The 25,381-nt window shown below is 36.9% G+C and overlaps 2 protein-coding genes across 5 annotated transcripts in view; one reads left to right on the forward strand and one right to left on the reverse strand.

Annotated features, from left to right (window-relative positions):
- PI4KA (phosphatidylinositol 4-kinase alpha) overlaps window positions 1–25,381 on the forward strand; it is a 66,569-nt gene that overhangs the window by 10,853 nt on the left and 30,335 nt on the right. For 2 of the 3 annotated variants that reach the window (XM_067306930.1, XM_067306931.1), the window contains exons 10-19: window positions 305–401; window positions 795–986; window positions 1,737–1,837; window positions 2,583–2,712; window positions 4,744–4,876; window positions 5,625–5,720; window positions 6,441–6,624; window positions 7,376–7,479; window positions 8,396–8,564; window positions 13,003–13,053. In XM_067306930.1, the coding sequence (XP_067163031.1) occupies window positions 305–401; window positions 795–986; window positions 1,737–1,837; window positions 2,583–2,712; window positions 4,744–4,876; window positions 5,625–5,720; window positions 6,441–6,624; window positions 7,376–7,479; window positions 8,396–8,564; window positions 13,003–13,053 (1,257 nt within the window). The remainder of the gene's footprint in view (window positions 1–304; window positions 402–794; window positions 987–1,736; window positions 1,838–2,582; window positions 2,713–4,743; window positions 4,877–5,624; window positions 5,721–6,440; window positions 6,625–7,375; window positions 7,480–8,395; window positions 8,565–13,002; window positions 13,054–25,381) is intronic. The other variant, XM_067306932.1, reaches the window with a different exon arrangement.
- Window positions 13,302–25,027, reverse strand: SERPIND1 (serpin family D member 1). Of its 2 annotated transcripts, XM_067306933.1 has the most exons (7): window positions 24,969–25,027; window positions 22,086–22,957; window positions 17,960–18,233; window positions 16,891–17,035; window positions 15,606–16,469; window positions 13,800–13,873; window positions 13,302–13,325 (listed from the first exon to the last, which is right to left on the reverse strand). In XM_067306933.1, exons 2-5 carry the CDS (start codon window positions 22,939–22,941, stop codon window positions 16,278–16,280), a joined length of 1,467 nt encoding a protein of 488 aa, XP_067163034.1. In that variant the 5' UTR covers window positions 22,942–22,957; window positions 24,969–25,027; the 3' UTR covers window positions 13,302–13,325; window positions 13,800–13,873; window positions 15,606–16,277. The 2 variants fall into 2 exon arrangements, with proteins under 2 accessions (XP_067163034.1, XP_013800969.2); XM_013945515.2 differs by lacking the exon at window positions 13,302–13,325 and having other exon boundaries at window positions 13,618–13,873.

Consider the following 25,381-nt stretch of genomic DNA (forward strand, 5'->3'; position numbering starts at 1 on the left):
TCCTTCTGCTGTCCCAATAAAATGAGGTTTGAATCTTTTTTTTTTTTTTTTAACAACTGTCAGACAGCTTTGTGCTCTTTGAATTGAAAAACTGGCTCAATCTTATTTAATGGACTAAATGGTGATAGTTTTCCTTTTGAAAAAAGTAGGGGGAGAAGCTGTGAAGTTACTTTTGGTACCCGTTTTAAATGCTTATTTACCTTCTGGAGAAAAATGGTTTCATGATGAATAAAAACATTTTTTTTACCCATATAATGGGAATACTTCATTTTGAAACTAGCAGATTGTTTCTTCTCTCTTACAGATGGGTGCTAACACAGATCTCTATTATAAAACATTCAGTGACCCTCTTTATGTTGCTCAGTTTAAAATGCTGAGAGACACGTTATACTATATGAAAGGTATAGTTTTTTTTATTATTTTTTGTGCATTATGCTTAGAATACAGAGTGTTGTCTGCCTTGTTTATGCTGTGTGAATGGTGGGGGTTGCACTTCCTGGGAACTTCATGTGTGCTATACAGTTTGTGATGTGTTTTGAAATGTTTTCATGTAAAAGATGTTATATAAATAGAAAAAAAAAAAGTATTTTGGGCATCACTGAAAGGAGGGATAGTTGGCATTTCAACTGGCTGATTACTGGTGGACTTTTGCTGTGAAACTTATCTTTCAGGCAGGGCATAAACTTTATGAAATCAATTCATTCGTAACAAAGCAATGAATTTTATACCCGCTGTCATTCTGATACACTGACTCCCTTCCTCTAGAATAATGGTATTTCCTTTTATTTCCTTAGACCTTCCCAACTCATTTGTGAAGGAAATCCATGATTTTGTGCTAGAACAATTCAACATCAGTCAGTCAGAACTTCAGAAAATTCTTCATGATGTTGATCGACTGCACAATGAATTGAGTCCTTTGAAACTGCGCTGTCAGGCTAATGCTGCCTGTGTGGACCTCATGGTGTGGGCTGTGAAAGATGAGCAAGGTGAAGAAAACTCTTCTGTCTCTTTGGAATGTCTTTTTTTTGAAAAAACTTGTAGCAATACCTTATGCAGTTCTCTGAGCATAGTTGATATTCACAGAAATTTAAGATAAATGTCAGTGGGATCCACTTTGCTAGTATAATCCAAGAGTCTAACTTTCATCAAAGAAGTCATCAAGTTAGCTAGTTAGACATTTCTTCATAGAAATGAAAACAGAAACATCCTACTGGTTCATCTAGAGCAGACTATGAATATTTGCTGCCTTATGTGCTGCTATTTATTTTCTAAATCTTTAATTATTTTTGACTGAGTACTGCTATTAATGTCTTAAATGATTCTCAGTCTTTTTTTAAAGAAAATATTTTCTTCATTGCTATCAGTGTTAGGAAGCTCTTTCTGACTTTTCTTTTTTTATTGGTCCCATTACATTCTCTGAATTACGTGTAGGATTTTTTTCCTTTGAACCTTGCAATACTTGATTTCTGTCAAATGAGCAGCACCCTCAAAATCGACTTTAAGTACTGTTGTTCCTTAATCATAATATTTGTCAGGGCTGTTCATTGCAGATATTAAGTTTCCAAAACTGTTTTTTCCCAGAAAAAGTGCTAAATATCTTTGAGGAATTGTAGGATGAGGAAAGTGAATGACAAATTCTCCATGCGTGTTAGGGTTTCCAATAAGCATAGGGTTCTGTGTGGGCTAGTAACAGTTCTGATAAACACTAATTTATGTGTTGGCTTTTTGGAGTTAAGGTGCAGAAAACCTGTGCATCAAGCTGTCAGAAAAGCTGCAGTCGAAAACCTCCAGCAAAGTCATCATTGCTCACTTGCCACTGCTAATTTGCTGTTTGCAGGTCTGTCTTGACAGTATTTGACCTTATTACATCAGTGAGTGGGATCTTTGGGGATTTTATATGTTACTAGAAGAGTGTTTTTCATTTACTAATTGTATTACTTTACATCAGTGTGTTCTACATCTAGATTTTAGAGGGCTGATGTGGAAAGTAGAACTGCAGTAGAGGAGTGCTTTTGGAATTTTCTTAGCTCAAGTTTTTTTTGAAGAATAATATCGATGAGTTTTTTTAAACAGTATTTCATTTCTGAAATGCTCAGTTTCATAGTGTATTACATAAACAGAGGAAAAAAAAATACTAGCACTGGTGGATTATTTTGATATTTAACACTATGACCTGGTTATTCTAATTTTTATATGTCTTCTTCCTGTTGGACACTTTCTCATAGTCTTACAGATGTGGTTTTGATTCCCCCCCCCCCGAAATTAGGATTATAAATTTTCAGGATTTTCTAAATATCAGAATTTACCCAGTAACTTTATTTTTAGTGTGGTTCATTTCATGTACTTTGTGTGAAATCACCCTGGAAGAAAGCTGCAAGGCTTGACTGCTGTGCCACACTCTAGGATAAGCTAAAAGAATTAGAAGCTTGAAATGCATAAATATTCCACTAAAAACTGAATGCCCCAGAACTATCTTTGTTTTTTGTATTGAACTGAAGTCATAAGCTTACAATTGAAATAAAAGTTGTGCTGTCACTTCAAACAAAATGTTATATACTAATTTTTTTTTTTTTCTCTTTTAGGGTCTAGGTCGTTTGTGTGAGCGCTTCCCTGTTGTGGTTCATTCTGTCAATCCATCTCTGAGAGACTTTCTTGTGATACCTTCCCCTGTACTTGTGAAACTTTACAAGTATCATAGCCAGTATCACACAGGTAAAGAAAAGACGACAGTATTCCAAAGGATCTGCTAGTGACGAAGTTGCAACTTATATGGCCTTTTGATGTTTAGATGTTTACATATACATAGGGCTGAGCAAGTGTTTTTGTGATTCAACTTCCAAATCCTTAAAAATGTAAGCCTTTTAAAATTTGTTCTGTGTTTGAAGTTAATTTTGGAAAAATGGCTAGCAATACAAGGCTCCATTTTTTTTTTTTTTATTTTGTGATTTTGGTTTGCCATGAAAAATACTGTTTTCCTAGCTTGACAGCCTTGTAGAATCTACCACCTCTGTCTGTAAGAGGCAGAAAGGTGCCATATTAAAAAGCTGCAAGAAAATCGGCAGGTAATCATTGGTGATAATTTTGTCAATAATGGCCAACAACGGAACAGAATATTCTGCGTGTTTTTAATGAGAGAAAATGAGTAGGTAGGACATGCAAATTCAAATGTCTTAAGAGGCTTCATCTTTTTAATCTAATCTTTACCACATTATAACCCACATTTTAAAACAGAGCAAGGAAAGCTAATCCCTTTTGCCTTTTGTTTAGTAGTGTGGAGTTGCACCAGAGTAAATGTGCATAGCGGGTTCTGATACTAGAAGTAGTGAGGCAGCTGGTGTTACCTAGAGATGTATTGGTGTACTGAGACTTCAGTCTAACTCTGAAAAGCACTGTGCAGAAATATAATTTTGGAGTGTTTTACTTGTGGAAAGAGAACTGTGAAATGTTTGTATACTACACATGGTCAGTTGCCTTTTTCTTTCAAATCATACTGCTTCACCAGGTCTGTGTATATTGATTTCACTGTAAAATAAATACTACTGGTGATAGAAAATGAGTAAAAAAGTAAAAAAGGAAAATAAGACTTTTCCTGTTTTATCACTGAAAATGTAACTTTGCCATTAAAATAGACAAATAGAGGCAGATTTTGAGCAAGTTAATGTTGTTTTAGGAAAGTTTTCAGAATAGATTTGTACGCTAGTATAAAATACACCAAATTGTTTTCTTCCATTCTGTGCTATTTATTTTTGCATAGAATTTGTCTCTTCCTGTCTTATCCAAAACTCCACGCTTGTTATGATCTTCTTGTAAGTGCCCTTTGTTTTCTTGAGAAACTGGATTATCCCAAAGTAAATTCAGTTTGCTAATCTGGGTGCTAATAGTTATTTGATTTTGGACAAGAATTCCAGCTAATTTAATTATAGAAGTATTTGGTGTGGGGAAAAAAACCATAAGATCAGGTTTTGTAAGCTGCTTACTGACTATTCATAGAATCATAGACTCATTCAGGGTGGAAAGGACCCTGGAAAGTCATCTAGCCCAACCTTCTGCACTGTTTTCAGAGCAGACTGCTTGGAGGTTTTTGAAGGCTCGAATGGAAAAAGCCCTAAGTACAGAGACTGCACAACCTGAGCCAAAGCTTAATAATTCTCATAGTGGAAAAAAATTCACGCATCCGGCTGGAACATTCCCTGTTATTACCATTGTGTCTCATTCTCTCAGTGTGCACCTCAGCGAAGAGCCTGGCTCTGTCTTCTCTGTAACCTTATTTACATATTGGGAAGCTGCTGTGAGGTTCCCCTAAAGCCTTCCCTTCTCCAGACTGAACAAGGCTGGGTCTGTCAGCCTCTCCTCATAGGTCCTGTGCTGCAGTCCTCTGACCATCTAGGTGGCACCTGGCAGTTGTTTTTTAAATCATAGTATCAAGCTGTGATCAACAACACCTCCCCCCCTCCCCCCCAATGTTCCATTTAATTCACTTTGGCTAAAGTTAAAGCAGTATCAGAACAGATAAGTTGAGAAGTAGAGGTGACTAAATTTAGGAGTAATAAAATGCAGTGATATCTTGTGAGGGTAGTGACAACACATGCAGTTTCAAAGTTCTTCAGCACAACTCTGACTTGTAAATTGGCCTGTTTTGCATTTGTTTACTGGGTATTACCCTGCCTATGTACTCTTGTCTTGGGGTGGGACTGGGGGGAAGGTATTTTAAAAGGTGTTGATTTCTGTACTCTGTGTTCTTAGTAGGTGGTAATGACATCAAAATTAGTGTAACCAATGAGCATTCGGAGTCCACGCTAAATGTAATGCCTGGCAAGAAAAGTCAGCCATCCATGTACGAACAACTTCGGGACATTGCCATAGACAACATCTGCAGGTAAGAGGTGTGTGGTAGAAATGGGGACAGGTGCTGTTTTGGAACACATGTTCTATTTCCCCAGCGGAAGAGTACTGTGACCATTCAGAAGATACTGCTCTGTGCTACGAAGCTTTTTTTTTTTTTTTTTTTTTTTTTTTTGTTGCCTTTTTTGGTCATGACTTTGTTTTCCTTCAGATGATCCCTGACTTCTGTTTGTCCTAATTGTAAAATACTTGTCTAGTTGCGTTGTTTTGCTTCCCATGTACCTAATCTGTGCTAGTCACCATTTTAATACTCAGTGGGATTTTTGTTTTCTCCTCAGATTATCATCTTGAGCTTCCCGTAGAAGGACTGGTATACACTCAAATGCAGTCAGTGTAATGATTATTCTACCCTTTTAGACGGCTATTCAGAGCTGTAGGGAAGACAAATAGTTGGTGACTAGGGACAAGGGTTTAAGGTTTCTAATGCAGAGGATTCTAAAATTACATTATTGCATATCCCCATCTTTACTGTTACTGGAGAAAGCACCAGTAGAGACTCCTGGCTGCAGGCTTTGGCAGGTGGAGCATTAAACTTGCTGAGCGGTGTTTGCTTATCCTTCCTCAGCCTACCTAGGCACTCTACTCTTGTACTTCAGTATAAGCTTTTCTCCTAATACCCAGTGTGCATTCTTCTTTCTGCCATTTACAATATTAAAAAGTGAAATGTTTAATTCATGCATTTTTCACTGGCTGTTCTAGCAAGTTTTCTGTTGTTCTTTCAGGTGCTTGAAAGCTGGTTTGACTATAGATCCAGTGATTGTTGAGGCCTTTCTTGCCAGTTTGTCTAACCGTCTGTACATCTCACAAGAGAGTGATAAGTAAGTTGCTAGCCATAAAGCCAATTTTTCCTTCTCTTAGTGAACCTAAGCTTATTCCAGGGCATAAGGACTGGCAGCATTGTTTTAGAATGAAATGTCACTGAGAGTAGTGAGCTTGTGTGTGGGGATCAGGAGGTTCCAGTGCAAATCTTTGCAGAGCTGAGCCCTTGTTTTGATACTGAGAGGTATGGAGTTGTTTTTATGTGATTAAAATCAGCAAATCTGTGGTGAGCACTAGCCTGTTTCTAGTCCTAGATTGAATGAGATTCTCTGCTGTGTCCTTCAGGCTTTTATGGTTTGACATAGCTTGTTGTCACTTGTGGAATCTGACTTGCTTCCCTTTCTAAGATATTTACTGACCAAGAGATTTCCAAGGGAAGATCTTACACTAGCTGGTTTGACTGTCATGTCTTAACGCTGTGCAGATCACTATTACCCCTTTCTACTGATGTTTCTAGAATAGTTGGCACACAGATCAGTGTGGGTCTCTTGGATAGCAGGTTTGAGGTTTTTTGAAAAACAGACCTGTGCAAGTACATCTCTAATGTTACGGTGTGAGGTAGGTGGGTGTGTGGAGGGGTAATAATAAAGTTGTTAGTGATATTTGTGTTTAGTATATGGATTGTTTCTTACACGGATTGTGACTATGTTTGCAGCTCTTGTTAACTGTTGAACAGTTACATGTATGGTTTTGGGTTCTTTCTGTTTGTTTTGTAATAGGGAAGCTCATTTGATTCCTGACCACACAATTCGTGCTTTAGGGCACATTGCAGTGGCACTTCGGGACACCCCGAAAGTGATGGAACCCATCCTACAGATCTTACAGCAGAAGTTCTGTCAGCCTCCTTCTCCTCTTGATGTACTCATCATTGACCAGCTGGGCTGCTTGGTTATCACTGGAAATGTAAGGAAAAAGCTGGCCAAGAGAGCCAAAGTTCATGATCTTTTTCCTTTGGTTAAAGGGAAACTTTGTATTTTAGAAACTGCATTTTCAGATTTCTTTGTTTTTTCTTATCCTCACTACATATATGCTCTTGTACAATGCTTTTGTCTCAGTGGCATCAGGGGAAAAAAAACTAATTAACAATGTGTAAAATGGTGCCCCACAAAGAAAATTAATCCCTGTAAAAGCATCAATGTTAAAAAAAACAAAAAAACAAAAAACACCTCAATGTCAATGTTTTCAAAAGATATTAAATAGTTTATAAACTTGGCCTACGTCCAAAATAGGTGCACATTACCTTTTTTATATCGGTAATTAAATTCCAAAGACTCATAGACCCCAAACTTTTAAAGGTACAGATTGCTTCCTTCAATGATGCAAGGATTAATTGAGTGACTTTTTCCAAAGTAATTCATGATTCAGTGTGAGTGATTAAGAATTGGTAGAACTGAGACCTGAAAAAAAGTATTCTATCAGGAAGACAGAATTAAAGAACTTGATACATTTTGTCACATCTGAGCAATTAAAAACATTAATGAAAGTACTTCCAGTGTGTGCTTTCTGGAAGCTGAAGCTATTGCTCAGGCTATAAGTGGACATCTGTTTGAAGAGCTTCATAATATTAAAAAAAAAAAAATTTTTTTTTTTACGGGATCATTCTGCAGAGACATTGTATTCAATAAGCTCTACTTAGTGATTTGTTTTCTTTCAGCAATATATTTACCAGGAGGTGTGGAATCTGTTTCAGCAGATCAGTGTTAAAGCAAGTTCAGTTGTTTACTCTGCCACGAAAGATTATAAGGATCATGGATACAGGTAACACTTAGCTGTCTCTCTTAATTGTATGGATGCTATATCAAATATCCTTCATGCTAAGTCATGGATTTTCATTTTTTTTCCAGTATGAGTTTTACAGTGAGGTTGTAAATAATACTTTTTCTTTGATATTGAAAATTAGTAATTATTTTTAAAGTAATAACACTTCATAATGTACAGATTCTTAAAAATGTTTTTCACTACAGCTAGTGATTTTTTTCTATAAGGAGTTGATGATAAATGATAATTGGCATTGATGATTTATGTTATCTGTCACTATAGTAATTAATCTATTAGCCTATAAAACCTAATGAAGCTTTTTTTTTTTTTAATGTGGTCCCAGTACTTGTTAGGAATTAAACACAAACTGTAAACAATTTAATTCTCAGTGTATATAAGTATGCATTCCAGTACCTATTATAATTAAAGATTATCACTGACTTCATCGGTAGTTGGGCTTGGCCAGGCATCTTTTAATGCAATGTGCGAGTGAGCAAGAAGACTGTTCTTGTCAATGTGTTTTCACATGCTGTGTGACCCAGTGCAATTCCAGCTTTAACAACAACTGATACTGGTTCTGATTCTTCTGCTGAGGAGTTTTCCCATTCCAGAAATACAGCCCTTTGCTGTTTTTTGTCTATGGCCGTATCTGCTACAGGAAAGCAATCTTCTTTTGGCGATGACAGCAGCATAAAACAACCGCCAGAGGCAAAGCTAACAAACAGCTTTTCAGTTAAATATTGACTATAGTCCAATTATCAGTAAAGTGACATGCCACTGTTCGTAAGGAACCTGAGTAAAAAACATGTCAGTAGCCCTATTACAGGAATTATTGATCAGTGCTACTAATAAGACACTGAAAATATAAAACTTCATACTGAGGAGTTGCTTCTTCATAACTTCCCTTTCTTCTCAGGCACTGTTCCTTAGCAGTCATTAATGCCCTAGCTAACATAGCTGCTAACATTCAAGGAGAACACCTTGTGGATGAACTATTAATGAACTTGCTGGAACTGTTTGTTCAGCTTGGGCTAGAAGGAAAGAGAGCTAGCGAGAGAGCCAGTGAAAAAGGACCAGCACTGAAGGTAAGATACTTGCTGATTTTTGATTCCATGCAGCTTTGCATTGATATGGATGGTGCTGTTAAACATAGTCTTTTGTACCTTTTTTGAACTGAAAACAGACCCTTGCACATGCGTGCACACACACGTCTTTAAACCTAAGAGTGTGTTCACGTCATGGAATTTGAGTGCAGATCTATAATGCCTTTCAAACACTTAAGTAATCTGCATATAGTATCTGAGATAAAGCAATAGTATAGCTATTGTTCGGCTGTGTCTGAGTCTGTGTGCGAGGTAGGTAGATTGTCTGGAGCGTTCAGCCGTTAGTCTAGGCAGAGCTCCAAAGAGAAATATTGAAGAGTGATTCCTGAGCGCTTCTTACAAATTCTTATAGTGCCATTAAATATGACAGAATTCTACTTCTAATTGTAGTAGTGCTATAGGATCATAGGAAAACTCAGGTTGGAAAGGACCTCAGGAAGTCATCTAGTCCAACCTCCTGCTCAAAGCAGAGTCAGCTGTCATCCTCATTAATCCCGAGATACTCTTCTGATTGTGTGTAGTTTGATTTTTTCAGTCTGAGAAAGTCTGGAAGAGGAATGCATTGAAATGCTAGTTAAATTTATACAGGAGCAGTTTATAAGCAATTATTTTATTCACTCAAAATTCTCCACTCTTTTCTTATGTGATGAGTTTTTTGCCTTACTTCATATTAGCTTTTTTCCTCTGTTTTCATAAAAAAATTAGCATTTTTGATGTACCTATTCTATTTAAAAAGCAAACAAAAATCTCATCCTTTCCCACAATATCTTGCTCTCTTCCTTGTGCTAAAATATACTCATAAACAAGCTTTTAACCTTGACTTCTGCACTCAAGATCTACATTATTATTTGAAAAGCAAAATGTAGTTTCTTCGTGTTCATTAAAAAACAGAGCCTTCATCCAGTTATATTCCTCCTTGGTGTTCAAGTGCAATAACTTCTTGGTATTCTAAATTTCATTTGGATAATTTTTACAAAAATCAAGGTGTTTGTGAGGGTTTTATATATATTAAAATACACACTTATATGCTTTAATACTTAAAATGTGTTCATACTGGAAAGCCAAGATTTCTTAGAGATGCAGTTTGAGAGCTGTTCACCTCTACAGTATTTTCTTCTCCTTAGCGCGGTCAGGTAACTCTTCCTTTTGAAATAGGTGAGTTTTCCTAGTTGTAAGGGGAAACTAAAATCCATGTACTTGCTTCTTATTTTTCTAGCTACCTTGTTGTTTGTCTCGATACTTTTAGCTATAGCTCCTGGGCACGGGCTGTCTGTACATTCAGAATTCCCATCTTACTCTCGTGAGCTGTGAGTTTTCAATGAATGCAATGTGGTTTACCATGAAAGATATGCAGATCTTGATTACCTTTAAGTCTTTTTAACTGGTATCTAACAGCTACACTGTTTGAACTTCAGGGTTAGTTTCTAAGATCCTTAAATAGAGATCTTTCAATAAAATTCTCTAAGGTAAACACCGCTGTGTCTCCTCACTCTTACAGTGTCTCCTCACTCTTACAGTGGCACTATTCTGTATTTGTTTATAATCACAGCTGATATCTGTGAGAGACTCCCAAAGGCAAGGTGCACGTGAATTAGTTTGCTTAAGGACCTGATCCTGTCCTGACTTACACCATTCACTTTGCATCATCTCTCTTTTACTGAAAACTACTGGGTGTCATGTATGTCTGTGGAAATAGTAATAATAATAATAAAAAAGTACTTCCAGCTGTGAATTGTTTTGCCCGTGCACTGAATTGTAATTCCTCTTTTTAACTGGGGAGGCCAAGGAGGAAAAAATTCCTCTTTAGATTATTCATGCTTTTACTTGAGTCTCAAATAGTGCAGTGGACCAAAAGTATTTTGTTCAAATCATGTTGCTGTTTTACATTTGTGTCTATTTATGGACCCTGTGTTATTTTAAATGGTGAAAGATTGCTTTAAAACCCTTAACTGGAAAGTAATGTTTGCTGCTAAAATTTTATCAATAGCATTTGGAATATTAGTTTTGATTGTTCTCTTTTTAACCTCTTTTTTTCTTTTCCTCTTCTTCTGTGCATACCACACTTTAATAGTGCAAAGTTCTTTCTTTACCCTTTTATGGGTATGGTGAACTCTCTTGGCAAATCCCTTTGAAATGAATCTGTTTGCTTTGAAGATAGACTGCATTTAAGCAGGGATGCCAATTACTCTTAAAAGGAAACTAGGACAAGTCCAAAATCTTTACTTTCCATTAGATCTCTGGTGGAAAATCCCTCTGCACAGGTTTCGTAGATTCTTTTACCACAGATAAGTGGGCTGAAATGGTCGCACAGCTTGTGAACATTGTTCTAACATGATACTTTTAAATTAGAATCCACCCTTATTCATCTGGTGATATTTTTGTGCTGTTTAAGTCTCAGAATAACTATGGGAGACAAACTTGCTGTGACTTAAAGCTGCCTGCAAATGAAAAAACGTGCAATTGATTTAGCCTGGATTTGAGCTAGGAGGCAGTGTTTCTTTATTTTGAAGATACTGATAGCAGTTTTTACTAGAACACTCTTTACTCAACATAGAGTAAAAAGTTATGAAAGGTATTCTGCAGACTGGATTGATTCATTTTCGGGAAAAGTTAAAGTAAGAAAGACCCTGCACGTGCTGTGCTCTCACCTGTTTTGAAACTCACTTTGGAATATTTGGAAATAAACAAAAACAAGTTTCTTTATCTTTGAGGGTTGTCAGAGTTATAATATTGTTTGTTTATGTTCTGCTTCTCAGCATATCCTTTTTTTTTTTAAACTTAAATTGGCTCAATAACCATTAAATGCCTTCAGGGTCTTTTTTGTTTTGTGGTGGTGGTTGTTGTTTTTTAAACCAGATCTTTCAACCGTGCAGAAACTGGCTTGCGGGGGGATATTTTTGCTATTGCTAATAGTCAACACGAATGTCCTCTGGATAGATATGCTCAGGGATGGAAGTCATGGCATCCCCTTCATCTTTGGTGCTGAATATTATTGTAAAGGCGGTGATATTCCATTTTTATAACAAAAATGCTAGTAGAAAAGCAAGTGCTCTCCCGTTGCATGTAGCGCTGTCACATGCTGGGTTCTGGCTAGCTGAGTTACCTTGTGTCTTTTGCATCTCCGCTGACTCTGCAGCAGCCTGTCATGTGCAAGGGGACCGTCCTGATGTTAGCACAAGAATTTCTGTGACAGGTTCCGGTTGTTCTGAGCCCCTAGAGTTGACCGAGTGATATTCTCTTATTTCCTTTGAAAATATTTAAGGGCCCAACTGTTGTTTGGCTTTGTCTTGGACACTACAAGAAAGATAACAGAAATGCATTTTAGTTGGGCTGCATCGATGTTATCTCATCTGAAGGCTATTTGGCATTTATTGTAATTCCTGCCTTTTGGGCTGCTCCGCTCCATGCAAAGCTGTGCCCTGCTGGCCTGGCCTGCCTTGCCTCCCCGCTGCGGGACCGGGCTCTGTCACCTGGCCTCTCTTGGCAAGGGGGGAGCTGGCGAGTTCCCATCCCTCCCGGCTCAGGATGGAGGGATGTGGGAGGGAGGGAAGGACTTCAGAGATGTCTCTGTGCGTCGTGTCTGTGCTATCACTGTTTGCCTTACCAGAGAAGGTGAGAGACAATCCGTGCTGAGTGAAGTGAATGCTTCTGTTTTTTAACATTGCATTTGGCCAAGGAGCAAGCATACTTCTTGTATATAATGCAATTAAAAAAAAAAAACAACCGCTAAATCAAAGCAAATCTTTATTTTCCTTATGGTTTTTGTACTTAAGCAGGGTGGGCAGTATTTTCTAGTGAAATAAGTTCTTGAAATCTGTCTTTTTACAGACTGGTTATTTTTGGCTTCACTTCAGTAGTAAAATTAGGCTTTTGACGAGCATTTGACACTTGGCTGTGGACACCCATTTAATGTGAGCATTTTTCTAGCAGTTGTTGGGTGTCAGAATAGAGATGATATCAATGGATTTTTTTCCCCCTTGAGACCAAGGCATAATAGCTGACTTCTGAGTACAGTATAGAAGACCCCATCCTGGCGTCCCTTCAGTTTGCCTGTTCAGTGGGAAATCATGTTTTCTTTCCAATGCTGAAGCCTCAGAAGGCGGGGGTGGGTAGTACATGCTTTGAGTTTTATGCCTAGGTTCTGCAGCAGGGCCACAGTGATGGGCTTCATCTATGAGAAGCCACCTGAAGAGTTTTGTTGAAAGACTCCTGGGTCTGTGCACAGTCCTGTGGATTTCTAGGCTGTTTTCTGGGCCAGCTCATGCACATCTAATTGCAGGATTCAGGTCTGTAATTGGCTATGTATATTTTTGTTGTCATTGGGAGTAAGAATGTTTGATGCTTGAAATATGTCATGTAGCAAATATTTTAGAAAAGCTTTTGTAGATGTTTTGATGAAAACTTCTCATTTCTTTTCCAGGCTTCCAGTAGTGCAGGGAATCTGGGTGTGCTTATTCCTGTTATTGCTGTGGTGAGTATCCAGTGTTTGGGTAGTTGCAAACAGAATAATTTCTCTACTGTATCAAATATCAGTGCTATTGCAAAGGCAGATGGTTTGAATAAGAATTTGTTTAATAACGACATATCTTTTAAAATAATTAATTTTTTGTGTTTCAGAGTTAATTTGTTGCTAGTCATGAATTCAAAAGATTCATGAGCTAAATAATACCACAGGGGATATTTTTCTGAGTAACAATTGGTGTGCAATGTAATAAGCAGCACGTATCTAGAAAAAAAAATGGCCTGAGGAGAAAACCGAAAAACAAAAGTTAATAGAAACAGAGTTAAAAATAAATCCTAGCTTGGCAGCACAGTGAAGTCTGCTTCTTAAAAAGAAAAAAATAAAAATAAAAATGAATCATTGAAATGGAGGAGGAAGGAAGGGGAGGAAGTACTCTCTATCTTCTGAAACTAGGATTGGCTTTCATGTTAAAAGCATTTTAGGAAATGTTCAAGGACACTGGCCATTCCAGACTGATTTATTGTGATGTATGTCTATTTTTGGTCTCGGTTGACAATGTTTGCAGGGGAAAAACTTTTTTTTTTTTAACCAAATGAAACTACTAGTCCAGCCAAAAATTAGTGTGCAGCTTTTCTAGATTTCCAACAGAAAATTTGTTATGTCCAAGCTCGGTTTCGACGTCAGTGGGAATAGTCACCTAACTCTTGGAGCTTTTACAGAAAATTCAGGCCTAAAAGATCCATAGGCAAACTTACTGGAGGACAAAAAACATCAGGTCATTTCCTCTCCTCCTGAAGTTGAATTCTTCTTTGGGATGTTTTCTCTACAGCTAGTGAGACAAAAGGGGAACATGTATTAAATACTTTCACTCAGCACGCCTATTTGTAACTTGTTGATATTGTGCATCCATTAACAAGTAGAAAGATTCATTTACTTTATACTCTGCCCTCATAAACTTTTTTACTGAAGCTTTCAAAGAGGGGAGCCTAAAATTAGCATCTTTAATTTTGCAGCACCAGTTAAAGATCAAAGTACTGCTTCTTACCTTCCTCCATCCCTTCCATCAATTTCCAACATAAGCTCTCCCTGAATTCACCAGTGTTCGCAAGGGCCACATCCTAGCTTTACAGGAATGTCTTTAGGAATATCTTGGATCACTACTATTCAATAGTTATTCAGTTTGTGAATGAACTAGTTAGTCCTGTTTTGAGAGATACAGTGTAGTGGGCAGTATTTGCCCACTGTCAGTGAAGCCAGTGCTAATGTCAGCACTGATTCCAGTGAAGGTAAGATCAATCCCTGCATATGTAAAAAAGATTACTGCTTGTTAGAGACCTGATGTAAAAATTATGAAAATACTTTTCTGTTTCAAATTTTTATTGATGATATATTTGTTCTGAGTAGCTGGTGTTAATTACATTTTTCTTAATCAATGTGACCTTTAAATGGAGTCAGTGCCAGAATCTGAAGCAAGAGTTAATGGTTACATTAGGGTTGTTGGAGCAAATATTTGACTTTCTTGCACAATGTATGAAGATCATGAGTTTTGAGCAGTAACTAATTTGCTTTTCTGCTTGACCTCTTTCCCTTGAATAGTTCCTGTTGCCTAGGTCTCAAAAACACCTGGTTTCAGATGCTCCAGCTCATTTAATCTTTGATAAACTAATCAAATTTGGGGGCATGAAGAATTAATCTTTTGAATATGATTTTATTTTTGAATATAGATAAAACAATAAAATGTGTATATGAATGTTAATTTAATACCGTATGTTATTTTTTTGCCCTATGGACTTAAGAATAAGCACAGTGTAAGGTAGGATTAAAGAGAACATCTGAGCTTATTATTTGATATTCTTCACCACTCTTCACCATCCTGTTCCTTCTAGTATGGGTGTTTCATTTGCTGTCAGGTTAAAAAGGCTTTCTGTATGGGGCAAATAATTGCAGTAGATGCGAAATTAAAAATGGCAGTCTGTAAAAGCAAAATGAAATCAATAAATTAAACTCAATATTGGAAAACAGCTTTTTAAAAACTTTTTGATCCTTCAAATAACTGTTGATTGATAGCTCACTTTGCATATTTTTGGTAACATGAGACAAATTTAAAATGTGAATGTATTTAAAAAATATAGTATTTGATGCTATGAATAGTTAAAAATTACTAGATTATAAGTCACATATTTTAAAAGGTATGATGCAAAGGAAGGTATGAGAGATTACTATGTTCATTCATTTTAATAACTTGTACATAAAGTACAACTTTTCCTCTAGCAGGTAGTAATATGCTACAGAATGCAGATAAATTTTCCCTTTTTCAAATGTGAAATGGATTTGTGTTTAGTGTGCATATTGTTACCCAAATGACTCAAAGTCTATAGTCTTAGGATAAGCCAAAAAAGATTTTGTCCATAAAATTGAGTCTGGAGAGTGTATTTGAACCCTTAACATATGTTGTGGTTGCTAGAAATCACTTTTGGTAGAGAGGAATAGGTGATACAGAGCTGGTGAAATGAGCATTTATTCAATATAAAAGGTTTTCTAAGGATCTTTATTTAATTTACCTGTTTGGCCTAACTCTGATATTGCTTGTACCAACGAAGAGCAGAGGAGAACTGTATTGAAATCATTGAAGTTAAGCAGGGGAAAAATAGTGGATCCATGAGGATTTCATTCCTCTAAGACATTTTATCTCCTTCTGTTTGGCCACTGGTCCGTAAGGCTCATGGTCTATAAATCTGTTGACTGTTAAATGATGCAAGCAAAAGCAAGAATGTAGACAGCCATTCTTTTTCAAGTTAGATTATGTAAAATATCCAGCAGAGGCTTAGGTTTCTAAGACCAGTCAGGTATTCAGGAATTCCTTATTTCTATTTCCTATAAATAGGCACCCTAGCACAAATTTAGAGCTAAACTTTAAGCGTCCAGATAGTCTAAATATTTTATTGATTACATTTTATACACTGAAGTAGAACACAAAGTGTAAATTACTTTGTGATTTTCTTTTTTTTGAATACACTTATATCAATACATGGCACTAACCATTTTAAATTGCAGTCAAATCACCTACTGCTATGAGTCCATTCATATGAAACTATCCGCAGATACAATATTTTGTTTTGATAGCAGTGGCACTTGTAATAAGTAATATGACAGTAACATTTACTTTACGATATTGGTATATTAATGTGTAATCATACAGCCTGTGTATAAGAACACGCTGGAGATCTCCGCTTTTAAGACTTGGCAGGGTTGACAACTCTACCCATGAACAGAAGGCAGCTGGTACGGTGCTCATAGATGAGAAACAAAAAGGGGCGATCGACAATAAAGCGAATCTGAGTAGAAAGAGGCATGAACCCCACGCTGGTTACTGCTGCAGCCTCTGTGCCCTCCTCGTTCACAGTGATCGTGCCTTGGTGATTGAACTGTGGAGAGAGGAAAAAAAAACAAAAAACAAAACAAAAAAAAAGGAAATAGAGGATCTCTTCAGTATACTCAAAATCATGTGCTCACAGCATTCCTTCTTTCATTTTTTCACCTCCCTTGTGACAGTTTTGCTGGTAGCTCCTGTGTGGCAACAGTCCTTTGCTTTTGGTTTCTGAACAGGCCTGTTCCTGACTGAATGACCGCAATGCTTGTAGTAAGTTTGACATCTGATTAAACATAATCCTCATTAACCAGAGTACAAGTACATACAGAGACATCCTCATGCCTCCTACAGTCTCCAGGAAAGACAGGATAATATATTATTTTAGCTTATCAAACTGAATTATTGTTACTGTGTTGCCATGTTTTCAGGTGATATATTTTAATCAGTAAGGGAATGAAAACAAGAAGAGTAAGTACCCTGTCAATAGTGACTTTTTCATCTGATATACCAGAATAGTTGCCTTTTTCATTAAACAGTTCTTCTACTCCCATGGATCTCAGAAAACCAATCAAGTCATAGCTCTTCTCCAGCTTGAATTTAGGCAGAACCACTTCTCTTGTTCTAGCAAAAATAAAAATAAAAAATGAAAAATCATTGGGGAAAAAATATATTTGCATTATTCCTTTGGTTTATGTGTCTAGGTTTTCTGTCATTTTCACCAAGTAGGACTAAGGAATATACAAGAATTTGTACTGTATTTTCACATTCAAAACTTGGGCAACATTAGTTTTAAGTCCCCCTCCCCAGACTGTTAGTTTGTCAATATGATGCTTGTGATGCTTTACATCAGTTGTGACTACAGGATATAGGGCTCTGAGCGTTTCAGTATATAGTTGCATATGCTTGTAATAAATGTTCAACTGTCAGATTTTTCAGGAGTGCTGAATCAGAGATTTGTTACTTCTATACAGTAGAAATAGGTTGGCTCCTCAAATCGTCTCTTTTTATCTGTTTTAAAGTCAGAGGACAGATACTATCCAGTCTGACATCGTCCATAATACAGGCTACATAATTTTTTTCTCTCCCCCATAATTGTGGTCTGCACTGTTAGTTACTGAATGTATGGCCTCATGTTTCAGATGTGTCGGTATGCATGTTGCTGGAATGAACATAGACTACTTACCATATGATCCGGACTGTTCTGCAGAAATAACCTGTTGTTATCACACTGCTATTTTTTCTCTTCTTTGCAAACTTTATCAGTGAGAACTTTTTTTTTAAATCCACAGTATTAAATACTTAATAGCAAGAACAATGGGACTCCATTAGAAACTTCCACCTCCCTTGGTTTCTCACTGGTGTTTGAATTCTGGGAGATCATTGGTCCTGATACTTGGTTCAGTAAATCCATCTTTTTATTATTTTTGGTTTAGAGCTAGTTAATGTTTTTAATCAAAATACCATATGTTATCTTCTGTGCTGTTTACTTACCCTTGCCATTCTCATCAAGATAGTATATTAAGACTCTAACTTTTCAGCAGATACCTGTTTGTCATGCTCCTTTGCCATTTTTCAACCACTTGAGGTGTTATTTGCTTTTCTAGGGCTTTCATGCCAGAGAGCTTGTGTGGAAGTACAATCAGCATACTGATGTTCCCCACGAATGGGAGCTGGATCACACCACAATCTAGCTCGGGGTCTGCAGCAGCTAGGAAGTTCCCTTTAGTCTGCATCATAGGAACCTTTATTGTTTGCTTTTCATTCAGTCGGAAACTTCTCTTGATTGTCATTTCTACTGGAAACTTATTTTCCCATGTTCCTGTTAACACAGTGCGGAAAACAGATAAACCAAAAAACCCTAAGAACCTTGTTTAATAAAATATTCCCAAAATAACACCTTGTGAATTTGAAAATACCGTAGTAGATTGTTAATTTTTACTAAGCCTAAATAAGATGACAGGTTTTATAGTGACTTTAGAATTCCTTGCTTTATTTCTAACTTAACATTTGTATGATTTGAATGTTCTGAATTACATAAGTAGGTAAACACAAATTGGACATCTGAACGGGCTTGTGTACTATTTTTCTAGAGGGAATTAGAAATTAAGAAATTAGAGAGAGAGAATTAAGAAATTAGAGTTTAAACAGATGCAAAACATCTGGCAGATCTTGCATCTAACAGAACTGATAGCTATTTTTCTGAGGGATCTGATAGCTGAAATCATTACTGAAATGGTCTGTTTGAAATGTGTTGTTATTGCATCAAGCTAAGTAACAATTTTTTCATTTTGCATACTCTTTTAAAAGATATGCTGAAGGCTTTACCATGACTTAGTTCATTTGAGCAAATTAACTTTTCATATTAAGACATCCTGAAGAGTTTGGGTGTTGACTGCTTAATTCTCTGAACTGCTTTGATTTGATTTCAACACACCTGAGAGAGTTTGTCATCTAACAGATTACACCCAAAGAATTAAATCCCACTCCTTTTACAGGCCAGAAGGCTTTTCCATCAGGGCTCGAATCATGCTATATGGGGATTCGATGGGTATTATCCCAGATATTTATTGACTATGTAAAAGAAGTGTGTGGGTTTTTTTTTTTTTTTTTTAAGCAATGTTACTAAAACTCTTTCTTCAAAACTGGCTCTGGAAAAAACATTATTCCTTAATCAGTAGACACAGTTAGAATTTTATAGTGGACATAAGGCTATTGGTATTTCCTGTTAGAACTCTGGATTTTAGATCACCATTGGCAAGCAAATACATGGGGAGTTTGGATGCGACTGTGTGGAGAGACTACAAATTTAACCTTAATTAGTACCTTTTAAAAAAGGTTGCAAGCGATTCTAAGATCCTTAATTGGACTCTGCCCAACTGACTGAAAGGTAACAAAAAAAAAGAGGCCTCAAGTCTGATTTGCATTCTAATAGTTTCCTGATATGTCAGACTGAGAGGGAACAATTTGAGAAGTGATCAGACTGTAATTATTAAAGTTAATGCTTTGAGGGGAATGGGATATAAAATGAATTGTGCCATGCCCAAGCAAGTTGTCTTACTTTTTAGGGAAAAACAACATCTAGCTGTTTTTTGGGGACCAAAATTCAGAAGTGTGAGGATTCTAGCTAGCTAATGACCTGAAGCATCTGTTAGCCAGAGGAGCTTCATCAGCATTGTCGTTGCCTAAGGAATGGGAGAAATTTATCAACTCTCCCAGCTCCTCACTTTCACTAGGAAAACTTTTCTCTTGACTTCACTTTGGCAGGTGTTTGTGTCTTGGAATAAACTACTGTTCTCCAGCAGGAGCCCTATGATCGTCTGGGTTTAGCTGCAGCCAGTTTGCACTTCAGACTTTTGTGACTTCCTGTTTTGAATCTTCCCGCCATGATGTCTTTTGGATCCTTCTGCGATGGCAGAAGTTGTCTCCACTGATTGACTTCTCTTGCTTTCATGACTAGAATCTCAGCGGAGCAATTTTGGACCTGGCAAAACTTGTCAGTTATCAAAAGCTGCCATGATCTACCTTGACTAAAGTAACCAGCTGATACTTGGTAGGAAGCTCATACATGAGTGTTCAGGAGCTGGACGAGGTGGATCTCAGTTGGAGGTAGACTGGACATCTATCCAGGATAAAACTTGCTTCCTACCCAAGACTGAATAGCTTCCAATGCCTTTGCAATCATATTTATCATAAAAGGAGTTTGAGACTGTATAGTGTTTGGAAACTATCCCCTTATTCAATATCTTGTGTGGTACTGGGCATCTGTGTGTATCTGAGGATACTCATACGTTTCTTACCTCTGAGAGCTTAACAAAGCTTGTCTGTAATGATACAAGCAGTGTAAATACTCTGAATGGAAAGATGTGGACAAAAATCATCATGCCTAAAAAGACTGGTGGGGAAATGAGGAAACCTGAGAACAGAACTTGCTTTTAAAAGATCAAATCCACTTGAAGTGGAAGTGCCAGAAGACTGTGGCCATAAGATGAAAGAATGGGAGACATCAATGTGAAAATGATCTTTCAGGTTTTAAGTGTTAGAAATTACAGCATTCAGCAGAAGAAACTTATGGGTAAACAAGGCAGTTTGGACTAACAGGCCTTTGTGGCACCTTGGGGGAAAGAAAATTAACTAAAAGTGTTTTCAGGCTTGGTGACCCACGTGTTTCCATAGGAAAATTATTTACTTTTGCCTGGTGTTTTTGTTTTCTAAGTTGGTGGAAGCATTTAATGATATCAGGGTATGTCTTGTAAAACAAAAGATATTTTAAATTTGACCAAATAGGGAAAAAGTAGTGGATCTGCTTCACTTTGTGTAATTTTTTTTTTACTGGTTAGTAAAGCCATATATTTAATAAGATAAGATAGGATTATCAGAGCTGTACTTAAGGATAGAAATACCTTTGGTCATTTCAAACCGTGGGATTATTTGGATTGTATACTGATGACTGCTCCAGATTTTTTAAAAGGACAAGCAGCATTATTCAAGGAAGTAATGCCTTTTAAGTGAGAAAGGTGTATTACAGAAAACTTATAAGAACACTGTTGCAAAATCAAATGCTAAGAAGGTGCAAGAGAGCCCTTGAGTATGTGCTTCCTGGAAGCAGGGACATAATCAGGACAAGGAAACCCCTTTCTAGGTTATGGAAAGGAGTGTGTTGTATTTCCAGACATTACTATCCTTTTGTGGCACCCTGTCTTTCCCTACTGGAGTTTTACTTTACCTTCGTCTGTTTTTTTTATCTTGTACAGTCAGTACGGGATTTCTTTTCTGTCCTCTCCCACTGGCAGCTCCCACCTCTTGCTCACTTAATATGATTTAAGAAGTTTATTGAAAAACTATCAAACTTTCAACCTGAGGCAGATAATCAGCGTTGAAAATCTCACTACAAGTTATTAATTTAAATGTAAAGAAATTGAAAATAAGGTTTTATAATAGGAATATATTGTACAGTCTTTATCCCAAGCCTCTTGACTGTTCAGCCTGTAATGAAAAACTTAGGAGCCCATGTCAGCAGACAGTCACTACTGAGTTTACCAAAATGTTCCAAGGAGTGGATGCATTTGTTTTTAGTTTTAGTGGAGGACTGTTTTGGTTACTTTCTTCAGTCCCCTGAATAGGCCTGTTGTCAAGGATTACATTCTGATCATATAAAATTACATACTTTAAGCTGAAATTTTTCAAAGCTGATCATTCCTATGAATCCTGAATACTTCAGAAATATTAAGTACTTTAACGGAAATCAACTAATACAGTTTCACTGAAGCCAATAACCTGAAAACAGGAGTAAATCTGACTAATAACATATGCTCACGTGTAAAGTAATAACTTCACCATCCAAGGGACTCTTACAAAGCTTATGCTTTCTGAGGCTGTTCTGCATTCATCTGTCTTTTGTCTTACTTTTGGAATATAAACTTTTGGATGTAATAAGTGTTTGCTGTCTTTGAACAGTACCTACTGTAACTTCAGGGCATGATTGGAACATCAGAGTGCTAGAGAAACATGCAAAATATGGACTTACAATACAGATTCTTCTAAATTAGGGAGACGATAGGTTATTTTGAGCTGTAGACTAGAGTTAAGTTCACTCTTGGATTTCTAATGAAGTATGCAGTTCATTGCAACCTGAGATAATCCACTGCTAAAAATTGAAATAAAAGATTTTTACCTTTAAAGTAAAGACAGTTAAGAATCATCATCAGTGTTGAAGGGTTTACATTCACAACAGCTTCCTTTATTAATCCTTTGGTCAGCTTCAAGATACGCTCATTGGTTTTAGTTATGAAGTTAGGATCTGAAAAATCAGCTGGTTGTGCATCAGCAAAGTAGTATGTTTTCATATTGTTTTTGAAATCATTCAGAATAGAAAAGTCCTTTCGAATATAAAGATCACTGACAGACCTCAGTGTATAACCAAAATTGCGCCTGAAAAGCCGATGAGTGAGTTTGCGGAAGAGATTATGAACAGTCATGAGCTCATACTTAGTGCTGGCATTAATGAAGTCTTCAAAGCCAAGAACAGATAACACTTCCTGGTGAGTGTGACCCTTCAGGCCCAGAGAAGTCATAGCCATTGCAGTGGAAATACCAACAGGAGCCATCAGAATATTATCTGAAGAGTTGGCTTTGTCTGCCACGCTTCGGTAAAGGTTGAAGCCAAAGTTTGCATTGAGGATATTAAGGCGCTGGATCCTGGTTTTGCCCTGGAAAAGTTCAAGAATATTTCCTTGCTGAACTTCAGAAATCATGTATGGACCAGCATCAATAATGTCACCGTAGTCATCTTCACCCAGTATCTTTTCAAAGTCTAGATAGTCCTCTTCCTCCTCCTCTTCAGCAATCAGATCATTAGTGATAGTGTTTTCTCTGTGGAACTCTGGTGGAAAGTTTGACATATCATAGGTCCCATTTTCATGTGGATGTGCATCATTAAGGCTTTCAAAATGCTCACTGAAGTCCTTGATCCCACAAAATGTGGAGGTTATAATGAGAGCAAGGGCAAACAAATGAGCTAGGAGCTTCATTCTGAGAGGTTAAAAGCTGGAAGACAACATAACAGTTGAGAAGGTGTATGGTAATTACATTTCACAGTTGCCTATCCCCTAAGTGAGAATTTCAGATTCACTTTGAATTGTCAGGCCATAAGATCTGTAGTTATCTTATTTGACAGTACTTTTACTGGTACAGAGCTTAATCAGTTTTACTGCTAAAACAGTTTTGCTTATGCAATGTCTCAAGTCTGCCAAGTGATCTGTTGACTCCTTGCCATAGGAGAAGTGCTTATTGATATTCGAGCAGCAACAAACTGGTTACCTAAAATATCTAGAACTCTTGATTTGTAAACCAGTAACACTTAAAATGTATACTGTGTTACTAATGTATGCTAACAAGTAGATGTGAAGATAGCTTCAAAGTTTTGAGCTTGGGAGGAGGAGGGACCGGGCATTCATTAAAGGAGCATATCGAAAGGCTGGGATGTGCAGAAGAATTTGGAAAATGTATATTGCGTAGCTACAGGAAAATATTGGAGTTTTATGGGAGTATTCCTTGAAAGGCAAGGCTGAAATTGGATGGAATAAAGATGATCTATGGATGTAGCAACAAACCTGGAGAAAGACATGCATTTGTACTTAATGGCCTTAGTGGGATTGCCTGCCCTGTGGTAGGCGTAAGCATGTCTTGGCCTCGTCTTACTTGGGTGTGTTACTCCTTGGCCGTGCACACTTTAACAACTGTGGTGTACTGATCTGCCTCTTTCATTAATGGTTCTCTTGATTCTGCTTATTGTTTGGTTACATTTAATTTCTGTAGGACTGCACAATATGTAGCACTCTTTTTTTTTTTTTTTGTTTTCCTCATCATGTGAGGTCTCTCTAAGTTCAGATTTAGAACTTTGTTTCTCTAGTCTTAATGTTATTCTGATGCTAGATTTCTAACCTTAGTTATTTTGTTTGAGAATGTATTTAAGTAGAACTTCCTTTTTTCAAAAAAAAAAAAGAAAGCTTAGTCTGTTTGTCTATTGAATATTGGGCAGTAGCATTTTTCTGTGATTTTTTGAAGCCAAGAACTACGCCTTAGATGCGTATTATGTGAAGAGAATGAATCAGCCTTCCTCAGCTGTACAGCACTGTAGCCAGAAGCGAGTCTGAGAGACTTTTCGCCGTAATCATGGGTTGCAATAATTAGTGGCCTTAAAAGATACAAAAAAGTGCAATTCCTTCATATGATAATCAAAGAAAGACCAAAATATAAGAATGTAATAATTCTGTATCATTTGAAACTGTAAAATGGCTGTCTGACTGCCAGGCTTTTGATTTCTGAACAAATTCCTTGTTATTTGATGACTTTGTAAACTCAGTTTCCACTGATAGTATTTATTTTGAGAAAAAAAGCAAACAGTATAGTCTAGGAAAAAAACACAGAATACTGTCAATACAAAAACCTTACTAATAGCATTGATAAAAATGTTTTTAAAACTAGCAAAGAGTGTAAAGAGCTCTTTTATAGACATGAAATATATAGATAACTTGCCTGTATAAATGTGAATAAAGCCAACATGGGAAGACAAATATTTCCAAACATGCAGTAGCAGGACTGAAGTAATTAAGTGAAAATCTTAATCTATTAAATTCTCCCTGTTAAGCCTGCAATCTTAAAACCATTTAAGGTGACTTTTCCATATCAAAAATAATTATTTTTTTGTAATAATGAAGGATCACTAGCAGCTGCCTTTTAAAGGGTTTTGCATTGTGACTGAAGGACTTCAGTTGGTATTTTATTTGCATCTTTATAAATTCATTGCTTGTCTTTCCCCACCCCCAGAAATAAAGCCCATAGAGCTAAGGTACTCCATGCAGTAACTATGAATTTTCTGCTTCAGTCATACAAGAATTTGCTCTCTGTAGTTCCCAACTTTACATTTTCATCTTCAACAAAGTTTAATTATTGTTTAGCTGCATTTATATAGGCAAAACATCCCCCCCCTCACTGCAATATATGTGTCTTTGTGTCAGATCTAACTAAAATACCAGAAAACGTAAAAGAAGCTTACCTTTAAGCCGCTGTACAGAAAGGATGTGTTGAATAGCTCATGTAAGGGGAATGGAAGGGTTTAAAGCTGAACTTTGACGCTAGTTTTTTGTGCATCTCCAAAGTAAACATGCTCTAAACCAAACACTAACTCGCTTTGTCAGCCAAAATCCCTCTCTTGCATAGTGGTCTGTGCTGAATTGTATGTTGTTTATTGAGCAACTTCTATGGCTTTGCAGGTACTTGTTCGCTTTTGAGAAAAATCTTTGAGCAAAAATTGGCATGTATGTAAGGTTTCAGAGTCAAGCACGCTCATAAACTTGGCTGTTTATGAGTAGCAAAAATCCAGTTGCTGCTACTTTGTGCTCTCTGAGATTGGGGACATCTTTCTCTTTGTATGTCCCTAAAACACAGAATCCCCGACTGAGACTGCTG

The sequence above is a fragment of the Apteryx mantelli genome, chromosome 17, assembly GCF_036417845.1.
Source record: "Apteryx mantelli isolate bAptMan1 chromosome 17, bAptMan1.hap1, whole genome shotgun sequence".
NCBI classification, from domain to species: Eukaryota; Metazoa; Chordata; class Aves; order Apterygiformes; family Apterygidae; genus Apteryx; species Apteryx mantelli.

Coding starts and splice junctions, on each gene's coding strand:
- SERPIND1 (XM_067306933.1), bottom strand. CDS start 22,941: ATGAAGCTCCTAGCTCATTTGTTTGCCCTTGCTCTCATTATAACCTCC. Junction 17,036..17,959: donor CAAAGGAGCATGACAAACAG/GTATCTGCTGAA, acceptor TATTTTTGCTAG/AACAAGAGAAGTGGTTCTGC. Junction 16,470..16,890: donor AAAAAGTCACTATTGACAGG/GTACTTACTCTT, acceptor CTCTCTCCACAG/TTCAATCACCAAGGCACGAT.